A 25,657-nucleotide genomic window follows, 5' to 3' on the forward strand; every position below is an offset into this window, starting at 1 on the left:
TTGTGACTTCAGAATCAATAATTTAAGACCAAAAGACTAAGTCCCACCCAAAGTTTAGTGTATCCCTAAATTTCATCTATTAAATTTTAAAAATTTAATTACTCACTTATATATTAAATTTTGTTATTATTATTAGGAGTAAATTAGTCACTTAGAGTTTTTTTTTAAAGAAAAGAGTTTGTCTTATTTTTCTAACGTAATATTAAAAACTAATAATTTTTTTCTAACTTCATATTTTTTAACTTAAAAAACTAACTCCCTCACCCCCACCCCCCAGTCAAGGGTTTCCATATTTTAAAATTAACAATTACCTTTTAAAATTTAAAATATTACATTTACACTCTAAAAATCCATCTTCTCTTTCCAACATTACACTTTGGAGTGTGTATCACCAGTGAAAGAGTTGACAATGTGACAATGTGTCAAAGTGTATCGCTGAAAAGAATGATCATCAAAAAAAAAAAAAGAATTTGGCTTTGTTTTGTGGCTTCTGAAACAATAATTTAATGTCATATATGGTAAAGAGCTAAGTTTTATGCAGGTGTGGATACTTTTAAGTCAATTTTGTTAACATTTCAAAGTGTACAAACGATCCTATAACTCACATATAATGCATGTACCATTTAAGTTTACGATTCAACTAATAATAATAAATAAATAAATAAATAAAGTACTCCAAATGGCTACAATAGTAAATCTTTTTAATTGAAATGATGTATATATTTATGTGGAATCAATGTGTAAATAACAAAAAATATTACATAAGACATCACAATTGTCTCCCACACATTTAGACCTAGCAGTTTGTGTTATTAGATTGTATTTATATTATATAAGTTCAGATTTTGGATAAGAGACTTTCAACTCTAACATGATCTGAATTAGAATCGTATTAAAATTTTTCAATCTCAATCTAACTCTTTAATGTTCGGATTGACCTAATACAATTTGAGTTGATTCAAAATTGTCTACTCTTTTCACTTTTCTAAGTATTTTGACGTTTTAATTTCTTTACCAAATTACCCAAACTTATTATTAATAAGGTATACAATATAATATTTTGTCTTATTTACAAATAGTTTAAAAATTATATACAAAAACATTTAAAACACGTTAATAATCTTATTAATCAAATCACATTCTCGCTACCAAATACTAAAATAAAATATTTAAATAAAAATAAGAATAATATAAGTAACTATAATTATATACAATTTGTAAGGATTTCAACTGCTGTTAATATTGTCGTTCAATATTTTTATAATTTATTTCTAACAAATACTATTAAAATAACATTTATCTAAACATTCATGTTAGTTTGGATTATTTTCATATCAACCATAATACTATCCAGTTTAGTTTTAAATTATATCGGCTTCACTTAAAATGAATTTCTTGTAAAAAAAAACTCAACCCTAACCTAATTCTTTTCATGTTGTGTTAACAAATTATGTTAAAAATTCCCTGTTGTAGTCATATTATTATAATTATCTAAATCCATTAATTACTTATTCTCACAGATGTCCCTCTAATATTTGAGAAATATTTATTTCAAAAATAATAAAACTATGTGTACATATTTTTAGTATACAATTTAAATATGTAGATAATATGTCATTATGTGAATGAATAATTTTGAATTAAAAATAAAATAACATACAATTATATAATAATATATAATTTATATATTCAAATTATGTATAAAAAAATGTATATATATAATATTGTTATTGAAAAAATATATATATATAAACCTTTAGTAAGTAATTTAAATGATGTAATTATTAGTAAGAATTTATTATGTTAAAAAATATTTTGATAAATATTATTCAGGGGTGCACAATTATTTACATGTAGCGCACAACTTGGTTTTTGTGTGATTTAAAAAATTTTCAAATTAAATTTAAAATATTTGATAAAATTTTAAATCAAATTAAATTATTTTATATTTTTAATTAAATTATAAAAATATGATTTGATCGGTTTGAAATTAAGATATAAACTTATTCAAAATTATTTATCATTAAATATTTTATATAATTATAATTAGTTAAAATATATATGCAACAATCAAATGAAAATAATAAAATAAATATAAAAACGATTAACACAGATAATTAAATATTAAAAAATTATATTAAATGGCTTAGTAAAGGCTACCATTCAATTGACATCATTATTAATAAATCAATCAAAAGTGAAAATCGTTTTTAAATATTTGATAAATAAAATCAGACTATTTTATAAATTAAATTAAATTAAATTGTAATTTTTCGTATCACTTAATCTGATTTTTCAGTTTAAATTACTTTCTCCTCTGACTTTAATTTTCCCGTTACACTACCCAAGACCTCACCACACCCAATCAAACTCAAATCCTTTCCTTGATTTTCAAACCTTACCCGTGAAACAATTCAAATCAAATCTAGTGTAATTCTTGGAAATGTCACATTCAAGATGAAAATCCCGATGCCCAAACAACCAGACAAAAGCAAACCCCCAAATGAATAATTAATTATAAAGTTAGCTTAAAACAAGAATGATTTGCCAACTGTTAGTCACCAAACAGCAGAACTCTCAAGACAAGCGTCCATCTTCCGTTATTTTGATTTCATTTTTTTTTTTTTTTTACGCCAAAGGATTTAGTGGTGCTCAAATATTAGTGTTTTTTTTTTAATTTTTACTTATTAATTTTAAAAAATTTAAATTCCCATTTATTTATTAATTATTAAAATTACTATCAAAGATAAAATTATTATTTAATAAAAATATTTAAAAAAATTAAAAATTCAATCACATATCCCCCTAAATTAAAAAACTAACAATTATCCTTCTTCATCCTTCTCCCAACTACCTCATCCCAAAGTTTGAAAAATTATCATTTTTTTCTAAAGTTTCAATGACAACTCTCCAACAACAAGTTATTCTCCAACTGTTAACATTTTTTCTCTCTCCCAACATCTGTCTCCCAATCGTCTCTCCATCATCTTTATCGAAGACAAAGATGAAGATGACTCATTGTCTTTGTCTAAAAGACAAAGACTATTCGTTTTTGTCTCTTAGACGAAGACGACAAGCCATTTTCGTCTAAGATGAAGACGTTTTGTTTTTATCATTTCATCTTTGTCTCTAACAAAGACAGTAGGAAGATAATCATAAGAGAGAGAAAACACCGTCGGTCAGAGAAGAGTCTGTCATCGAAGAGTTACCATCGAAATCTTAGGAGAAAATGGTATTTTTCAAACTTTGTGTGAGGGAGTAGAATTGTTAGTTTTTAAACATATGAAAAAAAATGCGATTAAATTTTTAATTTTTTAAATGTTTTCGTTAAATAACGATTTTATCTTTAACACTAACCTTAAAAATTAACAAATAAATGGGTGTATATTAATTAAAATCGACAAAATTTTTTTTGTGTAAACCTTTTTAAGGAAGCGTACAGCGGTTTTATCTTTATAAGCAAATTTATTTGTAATTTCAAAAATACCCTCTTGGCTTATTACGTCACTTTCAACAATTCCATGTGTGGGATGTGAAAGGTCGTACAGGGTGCGTAGGTGCGCATAGGGTGCATGAGTGCATGTAGGGTACATGCGAATATATACAGAGTGCGTGGGTGCGTGTGGAGTACATACAAAGTGCGTAGGTGCGTGCGGATGGGTGGGTACGTAAAAAATATAAATAAATAAATAAATAAATATATAAACATTATATTATATAAAAATTATTATTATTTATATATATTATATTAAATATTATAATATTATTAATTTAATATAATATATATAAATAATAATAATAATATTTTTTAAATATTATATTATATTATTATATATAAAATATATATATATATTTATTTATTTATATTTTTTACGCACCCTGCACGCACTCACGCACCCTACTCACCTCGTACACACCTTGTACTGACTCTATGCACCTTATACTCACCATATTCACCCTGCACGCATCTACACACCTTATATGCACCTATGCATCCTATACGCACCTGCGCACCCTGTATGCACACATACACTGTGATACGCACACATAAGTTGTTAAAAGTCACGTAATAAGTTCAGAAATGTATTTTTGGAATTAAAAGTAAATTTACTTATAAAAATAAAATCGTTGTACGTTTGCCTAAAAAAGTTTACGCAAAAATTTTTTTACTGATTTTAATTAATATCTCGAAAACTTTTTAAAGTTAATAAATGAGAACTTAAAAAAATACTAATTTTCAGAGTGGGAACAAGCCCTTTGGCCTTATTTTTATTATTAAAATAATTATGCTCTTTTGGAGTTTTTGTCACCTTTCTAAGGCAAACACAGTGGAAAATTGTGTTTAATTGTTTGTTTTTTGAAAAATGTAAAACTTCATTTTATGAGTTTTGTCTATAATAATGAAAATGTTCGAAAATTTCTGCAACGTATGGAATTAAATAGAATTTTTTTAAAAGAACAAGGCATATAACAAATCTTAAAAAAATAAGACAATATTTTCATTATAGTTTTAGACTTAGTATAAAATAATGAAACTATTAAAAGTTGTTTTCACAATTTTCTTAATTTTTTATATGAAAAAAATTTAGAATATTAAATTTACTCATATTTTTATATATTATTTTTAAATTACAATATCAAATAATTTAGTAATTCGTTTAAAAACTATTTTTCTCCAAACAAAATCAAATTGCTAATTTTCTCCTTTAAATTTAAATAATTATCATATAAAAATGTCAAAAAATATTTCTTTACGTGAGAAGTAATATTTACATATTAAAAAATTAAGTAATCATTAATATTGTGATGATTTTAATATTAATAGAAAAATCCTTTGAATGATTAAAATGAATTTAAAGGACATGAATAGGTTCTTTGAAAAATTTTAATGCACAATTTTAACCTAAACAATCAATAAAATAAAGGCACGAATATAAAGAGTAAAGATTAGAATAGCTCAATTTAATGTGGTTTGGAGTTTTCTTTTGCAAGTCTTTTACATCCACTTCTCTAATCAAACCACTTTGGAGTTTTATTATCATTTAAATGATTAATTTATACTTAATTTGTTTGATATTGCACCAAATACACTAGTTGATATGAGATTTCGTCCACAAGTGTTTAAATACAAGATTTTTGTTTGTAAATGTGTCACAAAGGTTGATTATCCAACTTTTGAACAGATAGTCTCTCTATGAATAGAGTTAAGCTTAATGACAAAAAGAGATTTGCTTGAGATTTGAAAAACTGAGCTAAAAAGTATTGCAATGTGTTGTGTAGCCTTTCTTCACTTCAAAATAACTCAATTTATAGGCTTTGAATGGCTAGAAACACAATAGTTCCACTGGGTTTGAAAAACTAGCCGTTAACTTTTAAAAATGACATTTTGCTCTTAAAACTACAACAGAATAAGCAGCATTATAAGTTGGCATAGTCTGTACTACCATTTACAACTAAAGGTTAATTTCAGTTAGAGTTTCTAACGGTCGACTTTAAATACTTGTACCACTTGAAGAACGATTGAAATGATTGGTAGCATAGTTGGTATCATTTTCAAACCCATAAGTTCTGAAAATTCTAAAGTTTGCATGATATATCAATTGGGATACAACAAGACTTCTTTAACGCCTAATTTTTACACTATACACGGTCAACAAACTTAGTAGCACAATTGGTATGCTTTTTATTGACTTTGACCATGACCACCATGCAAGAACGACTCTTCATCCTCAGATCTCCTCACAAAAGTTAAAACACAAGCAACAAGAGGATTCTAGAATAGTCAACATGCATTGGTTAACTTTCTCTAAGTTGATCATGCTTTGAATGCTTAGAGTGCTACTTGATACCGAGATGTTTTCTACGTGCATGACTTGGAAATGGTCAAGAACTATTGGCTTACTTCAATGGAACGTTCGTGCATAACTATATTAGTCTTGGCTACAATTCTAGAAGTGTGCATGACTAAGGAAAGAGATAGGACATGACTTCATGAACATCTTATTTTTCTTTATGAGCTAGCTATGCCACTTGATGTGTCGGTCGTTCTCGGGGTTTGTCCCTATAATTTTCACATTTTGTCTATTTATAATGCTTTACACATTATTTGAAAATGTTAGTTATTTTAGTTTATGTTTTTATTATAATTAAAACATCTCAAGAGCCAACATTAAATTTATTCCCGTCATCTGTATCAACAAATATGATATTTTATATTAAGGCAAAATGACTATTTCTAACCAAACTGTTATGAAATATTAATTTTCTACTCTTTAATTTTGATAAATTTATTTTATCACTCTTCTATCAAAGTTCACAACTAGTTTCAACAGTCAAAAATTAGTTTTTCATCACTTTAGATAATATATAATATGATTAATATCATTTACATTCCTAATAATATAAATTATAATTTTACCTAAACTACTTCATATTTTTCTTTTTTTCTTCCTCATCATCTTTTTTTTTTTTCCCCTTTCTTCTTCTTTCTCATTTCTCGGTTATTAGAAAACACCTAAGGGTAAGGTCAACCATTTTAGCTTGACAAAATGAATAGGTGACAATGAGATATGTTGTTAAGAGGCAAACACAAGATCCACTCGATATGAGTTTGACAACCCAAATTCCTTTAGCTTTCATCTCCTCTCAATCTCACTTAGTAGTGAGACAAACTTTTTATCTTGAAAGAATTTCAAAGATCCAAATAAATCATGGGCAATGTAGTGTTGTAGGGAGGGCAACGAGAGAAAGTTGAATAGTCTATTTTTAGTTTTTGATATTGTTTTAATGACTTTTAAACATTGTACTTTTATTTCTAATATTTTTGATGACTTTTCAACATTGTTATACTATTTACGATGTCATTCTCCATATTTTTTTGTCATTCTCTAGTGTTCACATATATTTTAGGGTAAAATATTACTTAGTTTAGAGGGTATTTATTCTTTTTATCAACTTTACAAAAAAAATTTAACAAATTTAATAGTGGGATTAATACGTACGTACCTTAAACTTAAAGGGTGAAAAATACCGGTACCTCAAAGTTTGGGGCCTCAGTTAATTTTTAAATAATTGTATTACAACATACTAAAAAGAAAACGTCCTCATTCTAAAAAATTCTTTTATTTTTATAATTCATAAAATAATTTTCAAACATAAAACACGCTCACATATTAATAAAAACATAAACAAATATAAAAATGGACACCCAGAGGGGGACCAAATCTTTGACTCTTGTAAGATTATTACATTTCCTATTGCCAACGTCTTTTTTATCCAAATTCGGCCCCCCAATCTATCAATCAACGAACCAAGACAAGGAATATGCGGAGGCCACCTTTCAACGGCACTCCTCTACGTTGGTACGTTAAAATTTTATTCTTTTGTGTTGTGTTATTAGGTCCTAAAAAGTTCAATTATTGGGAGCCTAAAGTAGCTTAGTTTGATGCATTACAGTAATATAAGCGATTGAGGCTTTTGGGTTCTCTCTTTTTCATCTGTGTACCTTTTTCTTGTGTTACCGTTGGTGGGTAAGCATCAAGTTTCCTTTTTATTTTTTTAACTGTGAGTGTGAGTTTTACTCTGCTTTGATTCTTTTCTTGTTGAAAATTCTCTTCTGGCTATTGCTGCTTTTTGGGATACTGGTTTATGAGGTTAAACTCTCATTTAGGTACGCCTTTTCCTTTTTTCTCTTCATTTTGGTGAGTTTGTGGTGTGGTGTTGTTAGATGAAGTCAGTATTTTCATTGAGTTCAATGAATTTTTATTTTTCGGAAGAGCTTCTGTGGGAAATTTAATACCTGATGGAATGCAATCTAATCTCAGGATGCTTTTAGATTGACTGTATATGTTAAATTTCATGCTTTCATGTTATGAGTTTCGAAAATAACATATGGTGTTTTGATGTTTAATGCTATTTACTTCAGGTTGTTGTGGTTGTTTGAAATAAAAAATCTGTAGCCAAAGAGTGATAAATTTGTGCACCTATCTCTTAGTTGTTTTAAGAACTCAATTGTTTAGCTTGCAGCTATGGTGCTTGTGTATCTTATATTATTGTAATGAATGGAGTTTGCATTTTGCTGAGTGAATATGCTTTTATCTACCTATGCTTGCTTCTTTTAGGAATTGAATTTTGTTTAAATTCCAGCTCTGGTAATTGTTTCTCATCTGGTAATAAATGGGGGAGCCATTGTGAATAGTGACAGTACTTGTTTATGAAACCATATACAAGTTGTCACGTTTCGTGGAGCGTGCAAAAGCACTGTCCCTCTTCATGGCATGCCATTCATTTATCAGCTATTTCAAACTTTCTCTGAATTCTTTAATTACCTCTTCACTTATCTCCCCAGAAGGGATTTCTTTGTGGTTTTGTTTTGCTTGCCTTTTTTTCAAAAATCTTCTGCCTTTCTTGACAGAGCAAGTGGCTACTCATCATAAATATAATAAATAGAAAGTAACTACTAAATCAGATTTTCCCATTGTTTCGAGCTTTTCAAAATAATTCTTTTCTATATTTACTATAATGTGTATTGCTGGGCAAACATATATGATTTTTAGAGAGTGATTCGAGTGGGGTAAAGATTATAAATTAGACGTTGGCTGGGAGACAAACAGATGCATACTAGCATCGGCCTCAAGGGGTAAAGTATGGCTCCCGGAGGAGGATTCTGCAAGGAAGTGACTGAGTCTCACATTTCATATGCAGTTTATGATATGGCAACTTCCAGTGTTGAGTTGAGGGGTTCCTCTTGTAGAAAAGCTACAACTAGCTTTGGTGGAAATCTGGCACCAACGGCAAACAATGAAGTGCACGAGCTACTTGAGTGTCCTGTTTGCATGAATTTAATGTACCCTCCAATTTACCAGGTATGCTCTTTTGCATATCAAAACTCTAGTGGAAGAAAGGTATCTGACATTGTGTTCAGGCTTTGACTTCCTTTTTTGTCAAAATAGATAATAATCAGACTCCCATAGTTGGCATCATTGGGCATGGTGGATCTTAGCAATATATAATTATCTCACAAAGAAGGGAAAAGTCATGTAAAGTGGAACAATTTAAATTTGTTAATTATTTAAGAAATCATTTTCAGTAATGTAGAAATTTCTTGAGTTGGCGACACTATTTTCTTGAAATTTTTGTAGAAATGTTTGGTCATATTATACCATGCTTAGCTATTTAGCTATAAACAAATTCATTGCTGCTGCAATTTTAAGCACTTTCAGAAAGGATTGTACCCTGTTTTTGTTTTGGTAAACATAGAAGTGCCATTTCCTGGCTTTCCCCAGTTTCAGACACGGTGATTGTAAACAAAATTTTATATTTTAATCTTCTTTTATTGACGAAGTTCTCTCGTTTTCCTTTCTAGTGTCCAAACGGCCACACTGTATGCTCAAATTGCAAGGTTAGAGTACGTAAATCTTGCCCAACTTGTTGCCATGAATTTGGAAATATAAGGTGCTTGGCTCTGGAGAAAGTAGCCGAGTCACTGGATCTCTCCTGCAGGTACCAAATTTTTGGTTGTCTGGATATATTTCCATATTACAGCAAACTCAAACATGAAAAGAACTGTAAATATCGTCCGTTCAATTGCCCCTATGCTGGGGCTGAATGCTCCGTCGCTGGTGATATCCCACTCCTGGTCAGGCATCTCAAGAATCATCACAAAGTTGACTTGCATGATGGAAGTACTTTCAACCACAGATATGTCAAAGCCAATGCCCAAGAAGTTGAAAATGCTACATGGATGTTGACTGTAAGATTGCTCTCTCTCTTTTCACTGCACATATCTCTATGGTCTTTTTTAATTGAAATCTGATTTATACACAAAGTAATATACTTAGCATAGGTAAACTAGTAATCTGAATATTATTCATTTTAAAAAATTTCTTTTGGAATAGCTTTTGTATCATATATTTAGAATCATGTATTTATTTGTTTTGTAATAATGCTATATTCTTGGAATCAAACAATTCTTCAAATTTTAGAATCATTTGAGATATTTTTGCAAATTCAAGTCATAAATGGCACATTGACATCTTTGCCTGAATCTTGCTGTAATATGATGCCCTGTTGGTTTTCCATGTGAATATTAAATGCGGGTTGCTTATACATGCAATTCTCCATATAGAAAAGCTTTATCTGTCAATTTAAAAAGTGACTTAATCTTTCTAATTAAACATACGACTTTGTGGTAGTTCACCAAATTGGTGCTCGTCTTTTAATTGGATGGTTTAGTCAACTCCAAGTTAAATGTGTATATAATATGCAATACAATTTGTATGATTCTCCATCAGTAATTCTTTTGTTTGCTGAGAAGATGAACAAAATGATAACTGGATATAGAAACGCAAGACCGGTTATTTTAGGGGGAAACATATTAAGAAAGAACAAAAGTCCAGGATATACTGCCACATTTTACATTTTCTTCATCTTCTCTCCTTTTAGCCAATGCTCGCTGTATAGCAGTTAGCAGACGGTCATGAGATGGGAGAATTCTCTCAAATTCCATTCATTTGTCAGCTCCAATCTTCTTAAAAAAGCTTCATTCTTCTATCCTGTGCAGGTTTTCAATTGTTTTGGCCAACAGTTTTGCCTGCACTTTGAGGCTTTTCATCTAGGAATGGCACCTGTTTACATGGCCTTCTTGCGATTCATGGGTGACGAAGAAGAGGCTAGGCAATTTAGTTACAGTCTGGAAGTTGGTAGAAATGGCAGAAAACTGACATGGCAAGGGATTCCTAGGAGCATCCGTGATAGCCATAAGAAGGTTCGAGATAGTCAAGATGGCCTAATCATTCAGAGGAACTTGGCACTGTTCTTTTCCGGTGGTGATAGACAGGAACTCAAACTGAAAGTAGCTGGCCGTATATGGAAAGAACAGTGAGAGAGATAAAATAGAAACTTTGACATTAGAGATGACAATTTCAGCCTAACTTTGGGCGTCCCAACCCTAACGGGGAGAGGATTCTTCGATAGAAACGAGAAAAGGGATGAGAACAGAGATGAAAAAAATCTCCGCAATCGGGGATAGAAAGGGGATTTTTCTTCACAGAAAAGACACAGAGAATCATTATCATCCCCATAACGGGGACAGAAACAGGGATTGAGATCCCCTCCCCATCCCCCCTTGTTGCCATCTCTATTTGACATAGATGATGTAGTGGAAATTTGCATCAGATATATCCAGTGTACTCTGTAAATCTGTAGATATTTATGTTGATTGCCAATTTAAGGTCACTTTTTGCATGATTAACCTATTTGCTGGGAGTCTCCCTCAACCTTTACCGACAGAAAATCTGAGCTCCGGGTATACATTGAAGCAAAACCCACCTCAGGTTAGCGACGCTTTCCCGGTCAAATAAAGCACAATTCAATTTTTATATGTGACCTGTCCCAGATCATTCTCATGCAAATTCTCTCCAGTTTGATGATATCGAAAACTGCAGATATTCAGGTTTTATTATGTACACTCAAATCTCGTTGCTTTAATCTCAAAGAGGAGAATTACATCATATTATAATTTCCATGATATTGTTACATAATATATGACACATCAGTTGATATATCTATTGAAAAACTTGAGATATCATTGAGACCAAAAAATATTATTTACCTTGAATATTAACAATACAAAATCTTGAAATTTCAATCAGTTATACTTTTACAATTTCGTATTATACAAAAGGTTTCACATTTGTTTTTTCTAATCAAACTGTGCCGTTTTAGGACTTGTAAAGGTTTTAAGCCCTAAACCTTGCGTTACATTGCAAATGAAGATGCTCATAAGAGTAAAAACTCTCTCTCCATCAAAACTCCTGCAAAACCCCATCTTCAGAACTCCTTAAAGGCCTCAAATTTTAAATTCTTTTTACTTTCACCCTTCTCCTTCACTTCTCCCTTCTCAAAAGCCACCTCTTTCTCCTTCTCCTCCTCCTCCTCCTCCTCCTCCTCCTCTTATGTGGATTATTCATTGAAGAGGAACCTTAGAGAAGAAGAAAGGAAGAATAAGAGGGGAGAATTTATGAGAAGATTTAAGAATTTCCAATAACCAACAACATGCATTTTTATTTTATCATTTCGCCTTTTGTATAATATGCCAACTCATCAAACCAACGTTAATTACAATCTTTCTTTCTTCTTGCATATGGCATATCTTGCTCTCCTTGCATCTCTTGTTTCTTCCCTAAGATAGTTGTTGAACTTAAAACTTAAAACCAAGCGAGGGTATAACAACTGCCCTCCTTTCCTAAAACTATCCTTTTTTGCTTGCTTGCTTCTACGAAACCTGTTTAGTTTTGGGCAACATAGAGGAGACATGAATGCTTTCTCCAACCTGTTTCTTCATTAGAAAGACATTGAAGAATAGGTGGATACGAATGGATGGTGACAGTTCGAGCCTGCACGCGACTTCGCTAATTTTCTCCAGCACCTTGAACGGCTCATATAAGCAGGTAACTAATTTTTGTAATCAAATCTTCGATAAATGAGCATGTAATCTTTTGAATTATGCAGATTTTGCATAGCCCATTTGGCGGGCTTTCAATGATCCATTTCTGGGTTACTTAAATATCTAACAAACATTCTAATTATATATGCACTATCTAGACTTGTACAAACTTTAACATATATGAGACTCCTTACTTAATGCATAAAGGATGTTTTCCATTTCTTTCTTCTCAATTTCATTTCTTGGGCATTGAAGCAAGCTCAATTTAACACCTTTAGCAATGGTTTAATCTCTTGGTGAACAATTTTTCAAACTAAATCTATCAAGTTTTTAACCAATGAATGTCTTTTAAGATAAACCAAGTATACCACATGAGCGATCATAATAAATATATAATTTTAACACAAAAGACATTCATAAGGTCTCTCGTTTTTAAATTTTTTTGAAAGAAATCTCTTGGTTTATTGCAACAAGGTCATATCATTACTTTTTAATAAAATATCAACATATAATACCAAGAGAATAAACATATGCTCACTTTGATCTTGTTATAAACACATTGATCAACAATGTTTTCTTTGAAACCAAAAGAGAAAATCACTTGATCAAATTTTGTAGAATGTTAATAGAATGCTTGTTTTAAACCATAAATGAATTTCTTTAGTTTGTATACCATATGTTTTGAACCATTGGATTCAAAATTATCTGGTTGCACCATTTATTTGGTTTCTTCAATGTTACCATTAAGAAACACAGTTTTTACATGTATCTAATGAAGTTTCAAATCATAATAGCAACTAGTGTCATAATGATTCTAAAACAAATTTTTGTTGAAACCAAAGAGATAGCCAAACAACATAGTTGTGTGGATTGTTGATCTCCTCTCCCTAGTGGATCTACACAATGAAACTTTTTATTGAGGTTGCTTTGGTTTTTTCACATGATTGAGAGCATGTTCCTCTTCATGAGCAAAAGGATACTCAAGTATACCATAATTATCTACATTAACTCCTTGTGCAATGATAGATGTAAATATCTCATCATTATCAATAGCAACTATAGGAATGTTAACATATTCCTCCTCAAAGACAAAATTCTTAAAGTGAAATGCTCCCATCATTTTCAATATCCTCAATAAATTTGGCATTCACTATCTCAAGGAATAATTTATTTGATAGGTCATAAAATTTTAAGTATCTTGATCTTTTTGAATATCCAACAAAATAAAAATGAATTCTTTTAAGTTCAATTTTCTTTCATTACACTTACATGGATAAGTCTCTGTTGGACAACACAAATATAAAAATACCTAAGACTAGGCTTGTTCATAACTCTTATAAGGTATTAGCCACTGATTTACTTGGTACTTTATTAAGGATATAAACAACAATCATTAAGACTTCTCCCTGAAGTGATTATGGCAAAGAAAAATGACTTATCATATTTCTCATCATATCTTTTATGGTTTGATTTTGTCTCTTAGCTACACCTTTTCAGCTAGGAGTCCCCAGCATGGTGCATAAAGGAACAATGCCACATTCTCCTAAATATCTCATTAAAGGCCTTAGATATTGTTCACTCAATTCATCATATTTACCATAGCATTCACTGTCACAATTAGATTTTGATAGTTTTAACTTTCTTAGTAAGTTCATTTTCAACTTTAGTTTTATAGACTTTAAACACATCAAATGATTTTAACTTCTCATGTATCATGTATAGGTACACATAACAAGAATAGTCATCTACTATTAGCCATTGCAAGATATCGTAGGGAATATATCACAAATATCAACATGTATAACTTACAAAACACCCGAACTCATGTATGTACCTAAATTTTTTTTTTCTATTTGTATGTTTTGCGTTAATACATTCAATGCATGTACCAACAATAAACATGGGATTAGACTGTTGAATAGTATGCAGTGTTTTTCGCTTGTAATTTAATTGTTAGAAACAACTTGATAAGATTATCGAACTATTGCAATAACATAGCATAAAATATATATATATATATATATATATATATATATATATATATATATATATATATATATATATATATATATAACTCAGATTGTTTCAATTTGAAATAGGAAACAACTTTGAAGTGGATAGTGTTTAGAGAGATACCTTAATACTCTTTCAACTAACAAGTTGTGTTTTACAGGAGAGAAGGAATACTATCAATGACAATTTGTGACCTTGAAATCCTTTGAGGAAGTCGATTATTTGGTGGAATCCGATTTCTTAATCTTGGAATATCATGAGGAAGACCAACATGGCAGAGCAATCAAGATCTCAAATTATTTTGGTTAGATTTGTATTGCTTTGTAGAAGGAAATAGAAGAGTAATTATTTTAAGTTATAAACAACACTACTGCTTTTGCAGGAGACTTTGAATTTTCAACTATTCTCTGATAACTATTTAGGTGTACATGAATTTTCAAGTGTCCTTGCTCCCTAATGGTAATCACATAATATTCAAGAAGAAAAGCAATGAAAATGTTGAAACCCCTAAACACAGAATCTGAATGTTATGTTGTTTCGTATAATTCAGTGTACAGATTTGATGTATTGAAATAACAGTATGAATGAAATGCAGATCTATGCTACTATTGAGAGTGGATCCATTGCCATTGCTGCATCCAGACTGGATTTGTTACTCGATCTTATGGCTGGTGGCAGACTTTGTTTCACTTCTGCAATTGGAATGGTTTTCTCGATAATGATTGGTGCTACTGTGGCAAAGCTAGTCCTGAGGCTGTACTGCAAAAGCTCAGGAAACAAACGGCGAGGATCACTATTTTGATGTGGTAACAAATGTACTCGGATTGATTGCAGCTATTCTTGGTGATACATTCTACTGGTGGATTGACCCTGTTGGCGCCATTCTCTTAGCTGTTTACACAATATCAAATTGGTCTGAAACCGTCAGGGAAAATGCAGGTACCTTCTTCAACCGTCTTACTGGTCATCAATCCTTGTAAGTTAAAAATGAGGGGAAAAAATTGTACTTTTGTAAGAATTGTGCAGCTTATCTTACCCCAACAAAATCATCAAAAAAAGGTTTATCTCTCACAATTTCATCAAATCCTTTGCTCACGCTTATGTATAACTGATAATTGCATAGCCATTTCATTTTTTATGTAAAACTTTGCATAGAACTGTTGGATTGAAAAGGATGTTTATGAAATGAAGGATGGAATATTGCGTATATCGGAACTGTTGTAAGGTTAAGGATACAAAACTAGAATGATATCCCATTTAATGCATGTGACAGAAATTAGAGTGTTCAAGTGGCTTGGTAATGGATGATTTGGCACAGTATAGTGTTTCAGAAAACTAGGAAGATAAAACAGGGAAATCAATTTAATGATATGCTAAAGACTCTGTTGATCAAATATTGGAAAAATGACTCGTCAAACGTAGAAATTAAGGCCCGGATTGTCTAGAACGGAGGAAAAAGATTTTTGCAGCTGAACCCAGCTAAGTTGGGATTGAGGCTTTGGTGAGTTGAGTTTTCCAGTTTCTTCAGATTCATTTTCCGAACATCCATTGAATAGTTTCTCTAATTCAGTCATTCTAACACTAACTTGTATTACTGGTATCTGAAGTTTAATGAGCTTATGAAGCTTTCCTACTTCATGAAATCGACTAGCCTTCTGTTATCACATTAAACTATGCCTCCTAGTATGCAGTTGTATTATCCAAAACTATTCTGAATGAGCCGAATGAATGCAGTTTCACTTGTAGGAGAATCGGCCTCTCCTGAAATCTTGTAGAAATTGGCTTATCTCGTCTTTAGGCACCCTAAAGTCAAGCATATCAATACAATTCGTGCTTACACATTTGGTGCACTTTATTTTGTAGAAGTTGGTAACATTTTTTTCCTGGTTTCTGGTTAATTATGCAGTTCATTTATATATTGGGTTCCTTCGGTTTATTGATTATGTTATGTGCAAGTGTTTAATGTAATCTGTGTCATTCTCTTGGAAAAGGTTAACATTGAGCTCCCAGAAGAATTGCCTTTAAGGGAAGCACACACCATTGGCGAGACCCTGCCGAACAAGATTGAGAAATTCCCAGAAGTTGAAAGAGCATTTGTTCATCTTGACTACTATTGTGAGCACAAGCCGGAGCACAAAGTTCACAGCAGGCTTCCCAGCAACAGTTTGTCTTGATTTTACTTTGACAGATGTTTCTTCTCAACCGTCAATGGTTGTAATTTCAGTGTAAAATGAATCAAATTTCGTTGTTGGAGGATGAGACTGAGTATAGCAATACTTCTATAACATATACACTCCTGGTGTATGAATAAGGTTTACAGACAGCAGACGATGTGCAGAATATTTGATGTACATCAAGGTTTTTAGCTTATATGTAATGTTATAGGGAAATCTCATTCTTTTTATCTGAAGCAAATGAAATAGAAGGTTTGACTGCTTGTTCAATGATTACATTAATCTGATCATTAAATTATAACTAATTCATTTTGAAAGGGCTTTACCATGCAGAAGTGTTCATGGTACATTGTTTGCACAAAGTTGAAATTTGGCACCTTACTGCAATTTGAATCATGCTTTAGGCTCTGAAGTTACCGGCTTCAAGAATAGATACCATTTACCGAAAAAAAGAGAGTTTAGGTTCTACTAGAACTGCCATTAAGAGGGGTAATCTGCTTTCATGTAATAGTATACTACAAGGAGTATTGGCATGTTGAAATCATATATGCTCAAGACAAATGAAAATTGAAAGAATGAAAAAAGAAAAATCCTGTAAAAATTTAAAACTTAGGCCACTTACTGGGCTATTTTACAGACAAAAAGCCACATGTATGCATTGTACTGAGAGAAACATTCATACAGTAACTCCAGGATTTGTTCATCTTGTTGAATAATAATCAGTAGAGTAGAACATCTGATACCTGCCAAATTGCAGAAATCACATTTTCAAATAAGATAAGCCCAATAACACATTTCACAGCCAAAAGACATGATCAGTAGAGAGTTGTGCAAAATGAAACGGACATACTTAAGAATTTGGCAGTAATCGACCATTATACATCTTGTCAAGCAATTTTCGTGCCTCAGGCCTCCTAAGAAGACCTTTGTTATTTGGTAAACCAGTTCCTAAGCAAACTGGACACACAAGTTTTCCACGACCTGCACACAAAATAGATACCAATGATTGATCAAAAAATGTGAATGTCTGTATATTTGGAAAAGATAATAACAGATGCAGAACAAAACTCTGGAGAGTTTTGTAAATCATAAAAATATACAGTAACAATAACTAAAACAATTTAAGACTCAAGAAAATATACTCTATCGTGCAACAATGTGAACAATGGAAAAAACATTGGAAATTGTAAGGCATTATGTTTTTAATAAGATGGAAATGTTCTTCAAGCATTGATAGTGCAAATGCAAGACTGTGGCCAGAGTGATTTTGCACTCCCACTTAATAATGCGAACTTCAATATTTGAATTTTAGAGAGTAATATAGCTGATAGATGAGATGAATTTTACCGTAACAATTTGGACATTCTGTAAACTCATAAACATCTTTTGCGCGTTTTCTGTTGAGAGCTTTCCATTTTCCTGTACCACCACACATATCACCTAAATAACAAGCAAATTAAAATCTTATAAAGACCAGAAGAGCAAAATCAAAAGTGCTAAACATTTGTATCACAGCAACTCTATCCTAGAAAAATTCCATTCTTCACTTCCTCATTGACTAAAAGACCACAGAATTTGAACAGGTGAATGAACCTAAATTAGGTTTATACTATTAAAGATTACAGACAACTAAATCACACTTAATGGACTGAAAGAATAGGAGAGTTTACTAATCCGAAACGTATTCCTAGGTGTCTGCAGTATCAGTATCAAAACTATATGTTCCATATTTTCTGTACATTTGTGGTTATCTAAACTCACATGAAGCTTCCTAGAAATGTCTCCAATCACTTCACAGAATGCTTAGTCTGAACAAGAACTATAAATAGCTAGCAACTTCAATAGTAAGAGTTCCTTCAAATGCCTTTTCGAGTCCAACAGGGAATTTTTTTTCCAAAAGTTGTAGATTGGCAATACCTAAATAAGACAGGGAGATTACAATAGGAAGTAGACATGAATACTCACAAAGAACAGCACCACTACCCCCACAATTTCTGCATACGGATCTTTCTTTTCCATCCAATGCCACTGCCTTCAGTGCAGAAACTGATATGCCGTTAACATTAATCAAAGCTATACTTGAACATAAACATGTAAGACACCGACGGCGAGACGTTGACACTTCCTGTGGTGATGCAAATGCAACCCTTAATGATCAAATAATGCATGCCTTAGAACATCAGAACAGATAACAAAATAGCTAGAATGAATAAATATTTAACCTTAGAATTAGTCTTCTTTTCCAAGCCCTCAGAAATTTCAGAATTACAACTCACGTTTTCCACGCTACACTTCACATGAACCCCAAATAATGATTTTGACTTAGCTGCGATTTATTACAACAATAAACATCATGGTCAGAAATCATTCTTTTTCATAATTTCTATCATCAAAGTGCTCTATTATTTCTTACACTTATTATTAGATAAAATAAATCAGCCATTTTAACTCTTTCAAAATCAGAATGTGACAGTCATCTCCAAAAAATTCAAGAGAAAAATAATTGAACTGAAATGGAAACGAAGAGAAAGAAACCATTTTTAGAGCAAAACAACACAAACCCTTTTCTTACAAGTATAAATATGAGACTCAATACAAGTATTAAAATGAATTAAATTGAGAATTGGACTCAGCCCAGTTCATATTAAGTAAATGAAGTAAAGAAAGAAAGGAAGATAAGTAATATATAAAATTAATGATCTCGCTACAGAAGCTGTGAAGAGGCTGAAGAGAAAACACTTACGGGGATGTGAAGAGAGTTTAGAGGTGACTGCGAAGCGTTGTGGAAGAGTTAAGAGACATAGAGAAGAAGAAGCAGCCATATCTTCTTCTCTTTTGAGCTTTTTGTTTGTTTCTCTGAAACAAATCTTTATGACAGGCAGAGTCTAATCCTATTTATTACGTGGGTTTAATATGGACACGTCATCATTCATCACTGTTCTTTAATAAATATATAGTTATTGTATTTTAAATTTTTTATTATGCATGAAATTTGCTAAATTACATTAGATTATGGTGTAAGAAAATAGGAAGAATTGCAAGATTTTAACGAATTTTAGCCATTTTCCAAAAGTTTATTATATACATTAAACTTCAGACTAAAGCACTAAACTTTGATAGGAAGTAAGTTCAATATTGTAAACTATAAAGGGTCAAGAATCATGTCACTAGTGTTCTCAAGGGTGTACACGCAAAATATACAAGCTAAAGGTTTTTTAGAAGTTTAGCATTTTAGCTAAATTTTATGTTGGGACACTAAACTTCAATTTAGAAATAAGTTCAAAATTTTAAACTTTAGATGGTTTAGGAAATTTTCACTAGCGATTTCAGGGGTGTATCTATGAAGTATAAAAGCTAACACTAAACTTCAAACCGAGAGATTAATTGTAAGAATTTAAAGCTAGTGGGGTTTATCTTTTAGGGGATTAATGTGATATTATCAATTTAAGGGGTTTATGAATTTTGTAAAGCTTAGCACTTTTTATATTCTAATAACATGAAATCTTAAGAATTTTATAAGTTATGTTATTCAAAGGGCTAGTTGTAAGATATTAAAGCAAGACAAGGCTTATGTAGGTTTTAAGGGGATAAATGTTAGATTTTAAAAAATATGGGTATATAAAAATTTATATACAATAAGATTTGACATGATTTTACAATTTTAAATTGTAACATGTACCCCTTTAAAATCTACAAATATGATGTACCCAAAATTATTTAAAATTTTGGGGTTAAACCTAACATATCGAACAAAACAAACTTCAAGTCCAGTAACCAACCTTACAACCATTGAATTAAGTAAGTCAAAAGTTTAATTTTGATATGTCACTAAAAGAGACTGAAACTTATATTCTTTTAAACATAAATTTCTCTTTTTTGTCACTCAGGTTATCCCTTATGGGAAAATATATATATATATATATATATTCATTCATAAATAAATCATATTACTATTGTATGATCAATCCAAATGTTGGATATTAATGTATTAGTTAAATATAAGGGTCAATGGAGTTGAGGGGGTTTTGTAAGGGACCATCAATTTATTGTTGTTTCAATCGCTTGGGAAAACTTGAATCTAATATGTTTTTGTTTCCCAAAATGTCATTGAAATGGTTTTCAATGAGCTAGTTGGCAAAGTGTCTCTAATTAGTTATGACACAACTTGGTGGTCAGATGTCATGAATCAAAAGGTTAGTCTTGAGGCTAAGGCTCAGACACAAGTCATTATCCAACAAACTTGTCAACAAGAGGCAATAACTTCTTTCTTTTATTTTCAATCGCCATTATACAACAATAAAGTCATAAGTTAATATATCTAAAGTTGCAACATTCTTTTCTAGATACATACTCTCAAAGGAAGTGTAGAACCAAATAAATGTGTTAACTTAAAACTTTTTAGCATACAATAATTTCAACCACACAACAAAATTAAAACATACACAAAAGCATGATAAATATCATTGAAGTGCGCAAAAAGTTGTCATATCATAGTAATTATAATACCATGATCATTCATAAATCAATAATATAAAATCCATGAAATCATAAAATGTGCGTAACCAAAATACAATGAACATATCCAACTGAATACATAAAAACACTAAAAACTGTTAATATAATAAAGACATGAATAAAGTTGAGATTTAGTAACACTTTACCCTGAGGGGTAAGACTTTTGCAATGGGGATATACACTATGGTGCATCAAAATAAAGTTGAATGGATGTTCGTAATATGTGTTCATTTGTTTATAGTGATGTCCTAACAATATTCAGGGACATGTAAGGTACTTAGTAGTGCTAAATCATGTCAAAATAGTGGGCACATGCATGAGGGCATGAAAGTTATATGAATTAAGGGTGAAAACAAGATACGAGTCTAAATTATATGTTCTAGTGGCTTGAGTGCATGCACATAGTACTCATGAGAGCATATTCTTGAGACCAGTTTATGCATATTTTCCTATATTAGGGTGTAGCCATTTTAGAATTGATCATGTATGACACATGGGTAACTAGTGATCTGCAATACATATGTGAGACCTAATCTTGTAAGACACATGAAGACTTAGGATACCCATAACTCATGTATGAGACATGTTTCATAGTTTCAATTATAGAATACCCATGAAAACATGTTTTCTCATGATAGTTATCTTTATATATGTTTTCTTGACGGTTGTTACGAGAGAGCATCTATGAGATTCTTTATATACATGCCAGCAGTAGAGGATAATTATGAAATAACAATCCGATAATTTGTGTAAGGAAGAAGGACTACGCAGTTATGCAACTCACATGACTAAAGTGACTAATCTTTGTCTCAACCCAAATTGATTGACATAGTGAACAAATTTTTGTCATAATTTCACCAACAATTTTACATACATTGCATATATAGTATCATCATAGTTTATGATCCAAAAGTACATCCTAGATGATTGAGAGGATGTCATCAAAGTTTGACCTCAAGGGCTAATTTGAGTGGTGAAAGTGAAAGACCCCTTTGTAAAAAGTCAAGGTTCAAATAACATGAGTAAAAGGAGACACTTTTGTGAAAGAAATTTGGATCGATTAGCTTGAAATCAAATAACTACCATGCAAAGTGAATCCTTAACGAACTTGGTGATGTAGTTGTGAGTTTAATCACTATATCTCAAGGTTTACTAGTCTAACAAGTTGGGTCGAGTTCCTCAATTATAAAAAAAAAAAAGTCATCAAAGTTTTAGGACCAAAAGTGTTTCCTAATGACTAAGTTAAGTAAGAATTCAACATCATCACAGTTAGGTAATAGGTAAAGTTGGTGACTGCAACGTGATAAGTCAACATGAGAAGGTTGTATGAAGACATTTTTGTCAATTTAGTTATTGATATTTTATGTACATGTTGTCAATTGATGATAGACTGATTATGTTTTTATGATTACACAATTTATGCTATTTATATTTGGATTTATGTAGTCAAGTACATCTTTTGATGTTTTCGTTGATGCATGTTAATAAAGGGTATTTTAATCATTTTTAGTACAAGTTTTAAATTTTGCAATGTTTATTAAGTGTTATTATGCTATGTTGGATCAATGTTACTCATTAATAGAGCCCAAAATTATAATATTTGAGTTTGATTCGTTTGTATGTAATAAGTCAATAATCTTTTAATCATGGTATCAACTTTCTATTGTGTATGACTTATAAGTTTTCTATTATGTCGATACTGAATAAATTTATAATTACTTAGCTATTTATTCACAAACTATTAATGTTTTTTAGTAAGACATTATGGTTACCCAAACTATAAAAAATCAACGGAAGATTGATATTAACATTTTAATAGTACAGTTATTGTGCATTCGAATCATTTCATCTACTAATATCTTATCAAAACTAAGACATAAAAATAGTGTTTATCTTATATCAATCTTAATATCAGTGTTTGGTTAGTTAAACAATAATAAAATTTCAAGCAAACCTTAATAAACCAAACTTAATATTATATTACTAACTTAAATTCAAAATAATAATGAAAAATTGATTAAAGAAGGGGATTAAAATTGGAGTTATCCATAATGAGAACAAACTATGCCTACTCTTTAAAATATTAAAAATGTGGACTCAATTATAAGAAACAACATAATTAAATATTTTTTTATTAGGATAAAGATGAATTTATTAACAAAATTCATGATTTAAGTGAATTTTAGATGAAATTGTTTTTTAAGATGGGAAGGGGTGACTAACATTTACATTAAATTAGAAATATGGTAAAATGAGTATTATTTTGTTATCTTAGTTATATTTGTATGATAATATCATATAAACTCTTAAAAATATAAGAACCTAAGTATAGCTTGGATGGCCTAAGCTTAGGATCTCTAATAAAGAGGCCTCTTAGGTACCAGACTTAACAAATTTTAAAAAATTCAGTATAAAATCAAACCATTTTATAAATAAAACCATAAATAATTTGAATCAAATTATGTATACTCTTACCCTAAAGAGTGAATTATCAAAAAAACACGGAAACCCCTAAAAAAACAATTTTAATTAGTTAGCCTAATAATAATATCACACTATAAACTAGAAAATTATAAAAAAAAAAGAAAGCGGACATTAGACGCAATTTAAAATCAATTTAATGAAAAGGTTCCTTCTCCCCTTTCCCGCCCAATTTCGCCAACGTTCGAACGTTTTCATCTTTCTCAATCCTATTGCAAATTCCAGCGCTTTCTCATACTCCCCTCTCGCGCTCTCTTTTTTTTTTTCTAGACAAAACGCTGCCGTTCAATCCTCCTGACGACGTTGTTTAATCCTCCTAACGCTGCCATGCCTAGAAAGCGAAAGTCCACGCCCTCCGCGGCCGCGTCTGCCAAGAAGCCGAAGCTGTCGGTGCAGGAACCAGAGCCGGAGATAGAAACTCACATTGACGACGGAGATGTCGACGCGAGTTCCCAAAGTTCGGACTCGGTTGTTGATGTTAAGAAACACCGGGCGAGTTTGAAAAATGCGGCCGGTTCTGGAAAGAAATTAACGGTTCGGGGAGAAAAGAGAAGTGACGATGAAGAGGAGCCTGAAGCTCGTTTTATTGGAGATCCGGTTCCGGATAAAGAGGCCAGGCAACGGTGGCCGAAGCGCTACGAAGAAAAGGTAAACTTGACATGGAAGTTATAATTTTCGATTTTATTTGTGTTGAAGATATATGAATTTGATGTTTTAAGTAGAGAAGAAGCTGCTTTAATATAAAATTAGATGTATTCATGTGTCTTGGAGTGTAGTACATGGAGTTGGATTATTGTTTTTATAAGAACGTTGATATGCTCAGTGAGCATTTTTACAGTAATTTCGGGGTTAAGAAGGTTTAATTAAAATTTCCAAGCTTAAAAACCAAAATGGGCATGAGTTTGAATAAGTTCTTTTTACCAGTGTGAGTTGAGTAATCGTGATTGCAATGTTGTTTTTGTATCCTTCTTTTTTTGGTTCTTAGGAATGCTATTCACTAATTGCTTTTGATAACATATAATTTAAATTCGGTACTTTTTGGTATCTTTTGTGCTAAAAAAATATGAATTAGTAGGTGAACGTGAATAGCTAATAAAAGAAGTCTTGAAAGATTTATCAATTGTTGAGAGTAGTAAAAGAAAGTGAAGATGATTTACAATCTATACATTCAGTCGTTTTCATTTCCCTAATTGTGTTTTCACTCGGAAGAATTTATGTTTAACTTTGGTGTTTTCAGAAGGGAAAGCAAAAATCTGTTTCAAAGAATTCAAAGGAGTAAGTATTTGAACTTTATGTTATGTGATCATTCTCTCTTACTCCAAATTTCAATCTGCTGGTTCTCCTTTTGTAATTTTTTTTTTTTTTAAATCAAAGAACTTTTTGTTTCATCTCTCTGTTTGATGCTGCATATGTTTGCCGGGCCGTAGGGATGATGATTCTGAAGAATTTATTCAAGCAAGATGTCATTACACGCAAGCAGAGGTTGATGGATGCGTTTTCTATAATCTTTATGATGATGCTCATGTAAAAGTGAGTTCATTTATCCATGTATAATTTTATATGCATTTTCCCAGGACGAGGTTGGGGTACATTGATTTTCGGAATATGACTTGAAAATGTTGATTGAGAAGCAAATCCCTCTTGTGTAAACTTGATCTATGTGCTTTATATATGCGTAAAAAATTTGGTTTTTAGGGTTTCTTCGTATTTCTTTTGTTCTTGCTTACTGAAGGTATTTGATTCTTTTGTATAATATTTATATTTCCTTTAAGTTGATTTTCCATGCTTGCTTTCCGGCCAATTTATGAGACTAAGGTTGTATTACCTCCATTTACTTGGATATGTCATGGACAATTAATATTTGATGAATGGGTGTACAAAATTGTAATTCTATCCTTAAAAGGAAGCTAAGTATTGTTGATTTTGATTTGAAAAATTTACAGTTATTATCCCATCTTTACATCATTTATGTGATTTTGAATTCAATCTTACATTGTTTCAGACATAAAGTTGTGATATTTTATAAGTG

The 25,657-nt window shown here is 31.1% G+C and overlaps 3 protein-coding genes and 1 pseudogene across 8 annotated transcripts; 3 read left to right on the plus strand and 1 right to left on the minus strand.

The window, feature by feature from the left end:
• Positions 1 to 7,237: 7,237 nt before the first annotated feature.
• Positions 7,238 to 11,251, plus strand: LOC123224999 (E3 ubiquitin-protein ligase SINAT2-like). Of its 6 annotated transcripts, XM_044648820.1 has the most exons (5): positions 7,292 to 7,361; positions 7,456 to 7,529; positions 8,704 to 8,864; positions 9,365 to 9,751; positions 10,562 to 11,251. In XM_044648820.1, exons 3-5 carry the CDS (start codon positions 8,712 to 8,714, stop codon positions 10,880 to 10,882), a joined length of 861 nt encoding a protein of 286 aa, XP_044504755.1. In that variant the 5' UTR covers positions 7,292 to 7,361; positions 7,456 to 7,529; positions 8,704 to 8,711; the 3' UTR covers positions 10,883 to 11,251. The 6 variants fall into 6 exon arrangements, with proteins under 6 accessions (XP_044504756.1, XP_044504752.1, XP_044504755.1 ...); XM_044648821.1 differs by lacking the exon at positions 7,456 to 7,529 and having other exon boundaries at positions 7,238 to 7,361; XM_044648817.1 differs by having other exon boundaries at positions 7,285 to 7,361; positions 7,456 to 8,864.
• Positions 11,252 to 15,038: 3,787 nt separating this feature from the next.
• LOC123226232 lies at positions 15,039 to 16,771 on the plus strand (annotated as a pseudogene).
• Positions 16,772 to 17,089: 318 nt separating this feature from the next.
• Positions 17,090 to 19,523, minus strand: LOC123225191 (protein PHOTOSYSTEM I ASSEMBLY 2, chloroplastic). The gene is made up of 6 exons (XM_044649092.1): positions 19,376 to 19,523; positions 18,855 to 18,958; positions 18,598 to 18,757; positions 17,980 to 18,072; positions 17,483 to 17,613; positions 17,090 to 17,375 (listed from the first exon to the last, which is right to left on the minus strand). Exons 1-5 carry the CDS (start codon positions 19,452 to 19,454, stop codon positions 17,483 to 17,485), a joined length of 567 nt encoding a protein of 188 aa, XP_044505027.1. The 5' UTR covers positions 19,455 to 19,523; the 3' UTR covers positions 17,090 to 17,375.
• A 4,242-nt stretch (positions 19,524 to 23,765) lies between these two features.
• Positions 23,766 to 25,216, plus strand: LOC123224738 (DNA (cytosine-5)-methyltransferase CMT3-like). The gene is made up of 3 exons (XM_044648437.1): positions 23,766 to 24,276; positions 24,866 to 24,903; positions 25,056 to 25,216. Exons 1-3 carry the CDS (start codon positions 23,956 to 23,958, stop codon positions 25,180 to 25,182), a joined length of 486 nt encoding a protein of 161 aa, XP_044504372.1. The 5' UTR covers positions 23,766 to 23,955; the 3' UTR covers positions 25,183 to 25,216.
• Positions 25,217 to 25,657: the final 441 nt, after the last annotated feature.

This window comes from Mangifera indica, chromosome 9, assembly GCF_011075055.1.
Source record: "Mangifera indica cultivar Alphonso chromosome 9, CATAS_Mindica_2.1, whole genome shotgun sequence".
Classification (NCBI taxonomy): domain Eukaryota; kingdom Viridiplantae; phylum Streptophyta; class Magnoliopsida; order Sapindales; family Anacardiaceae; genus Mangifera; species Mangifera indica.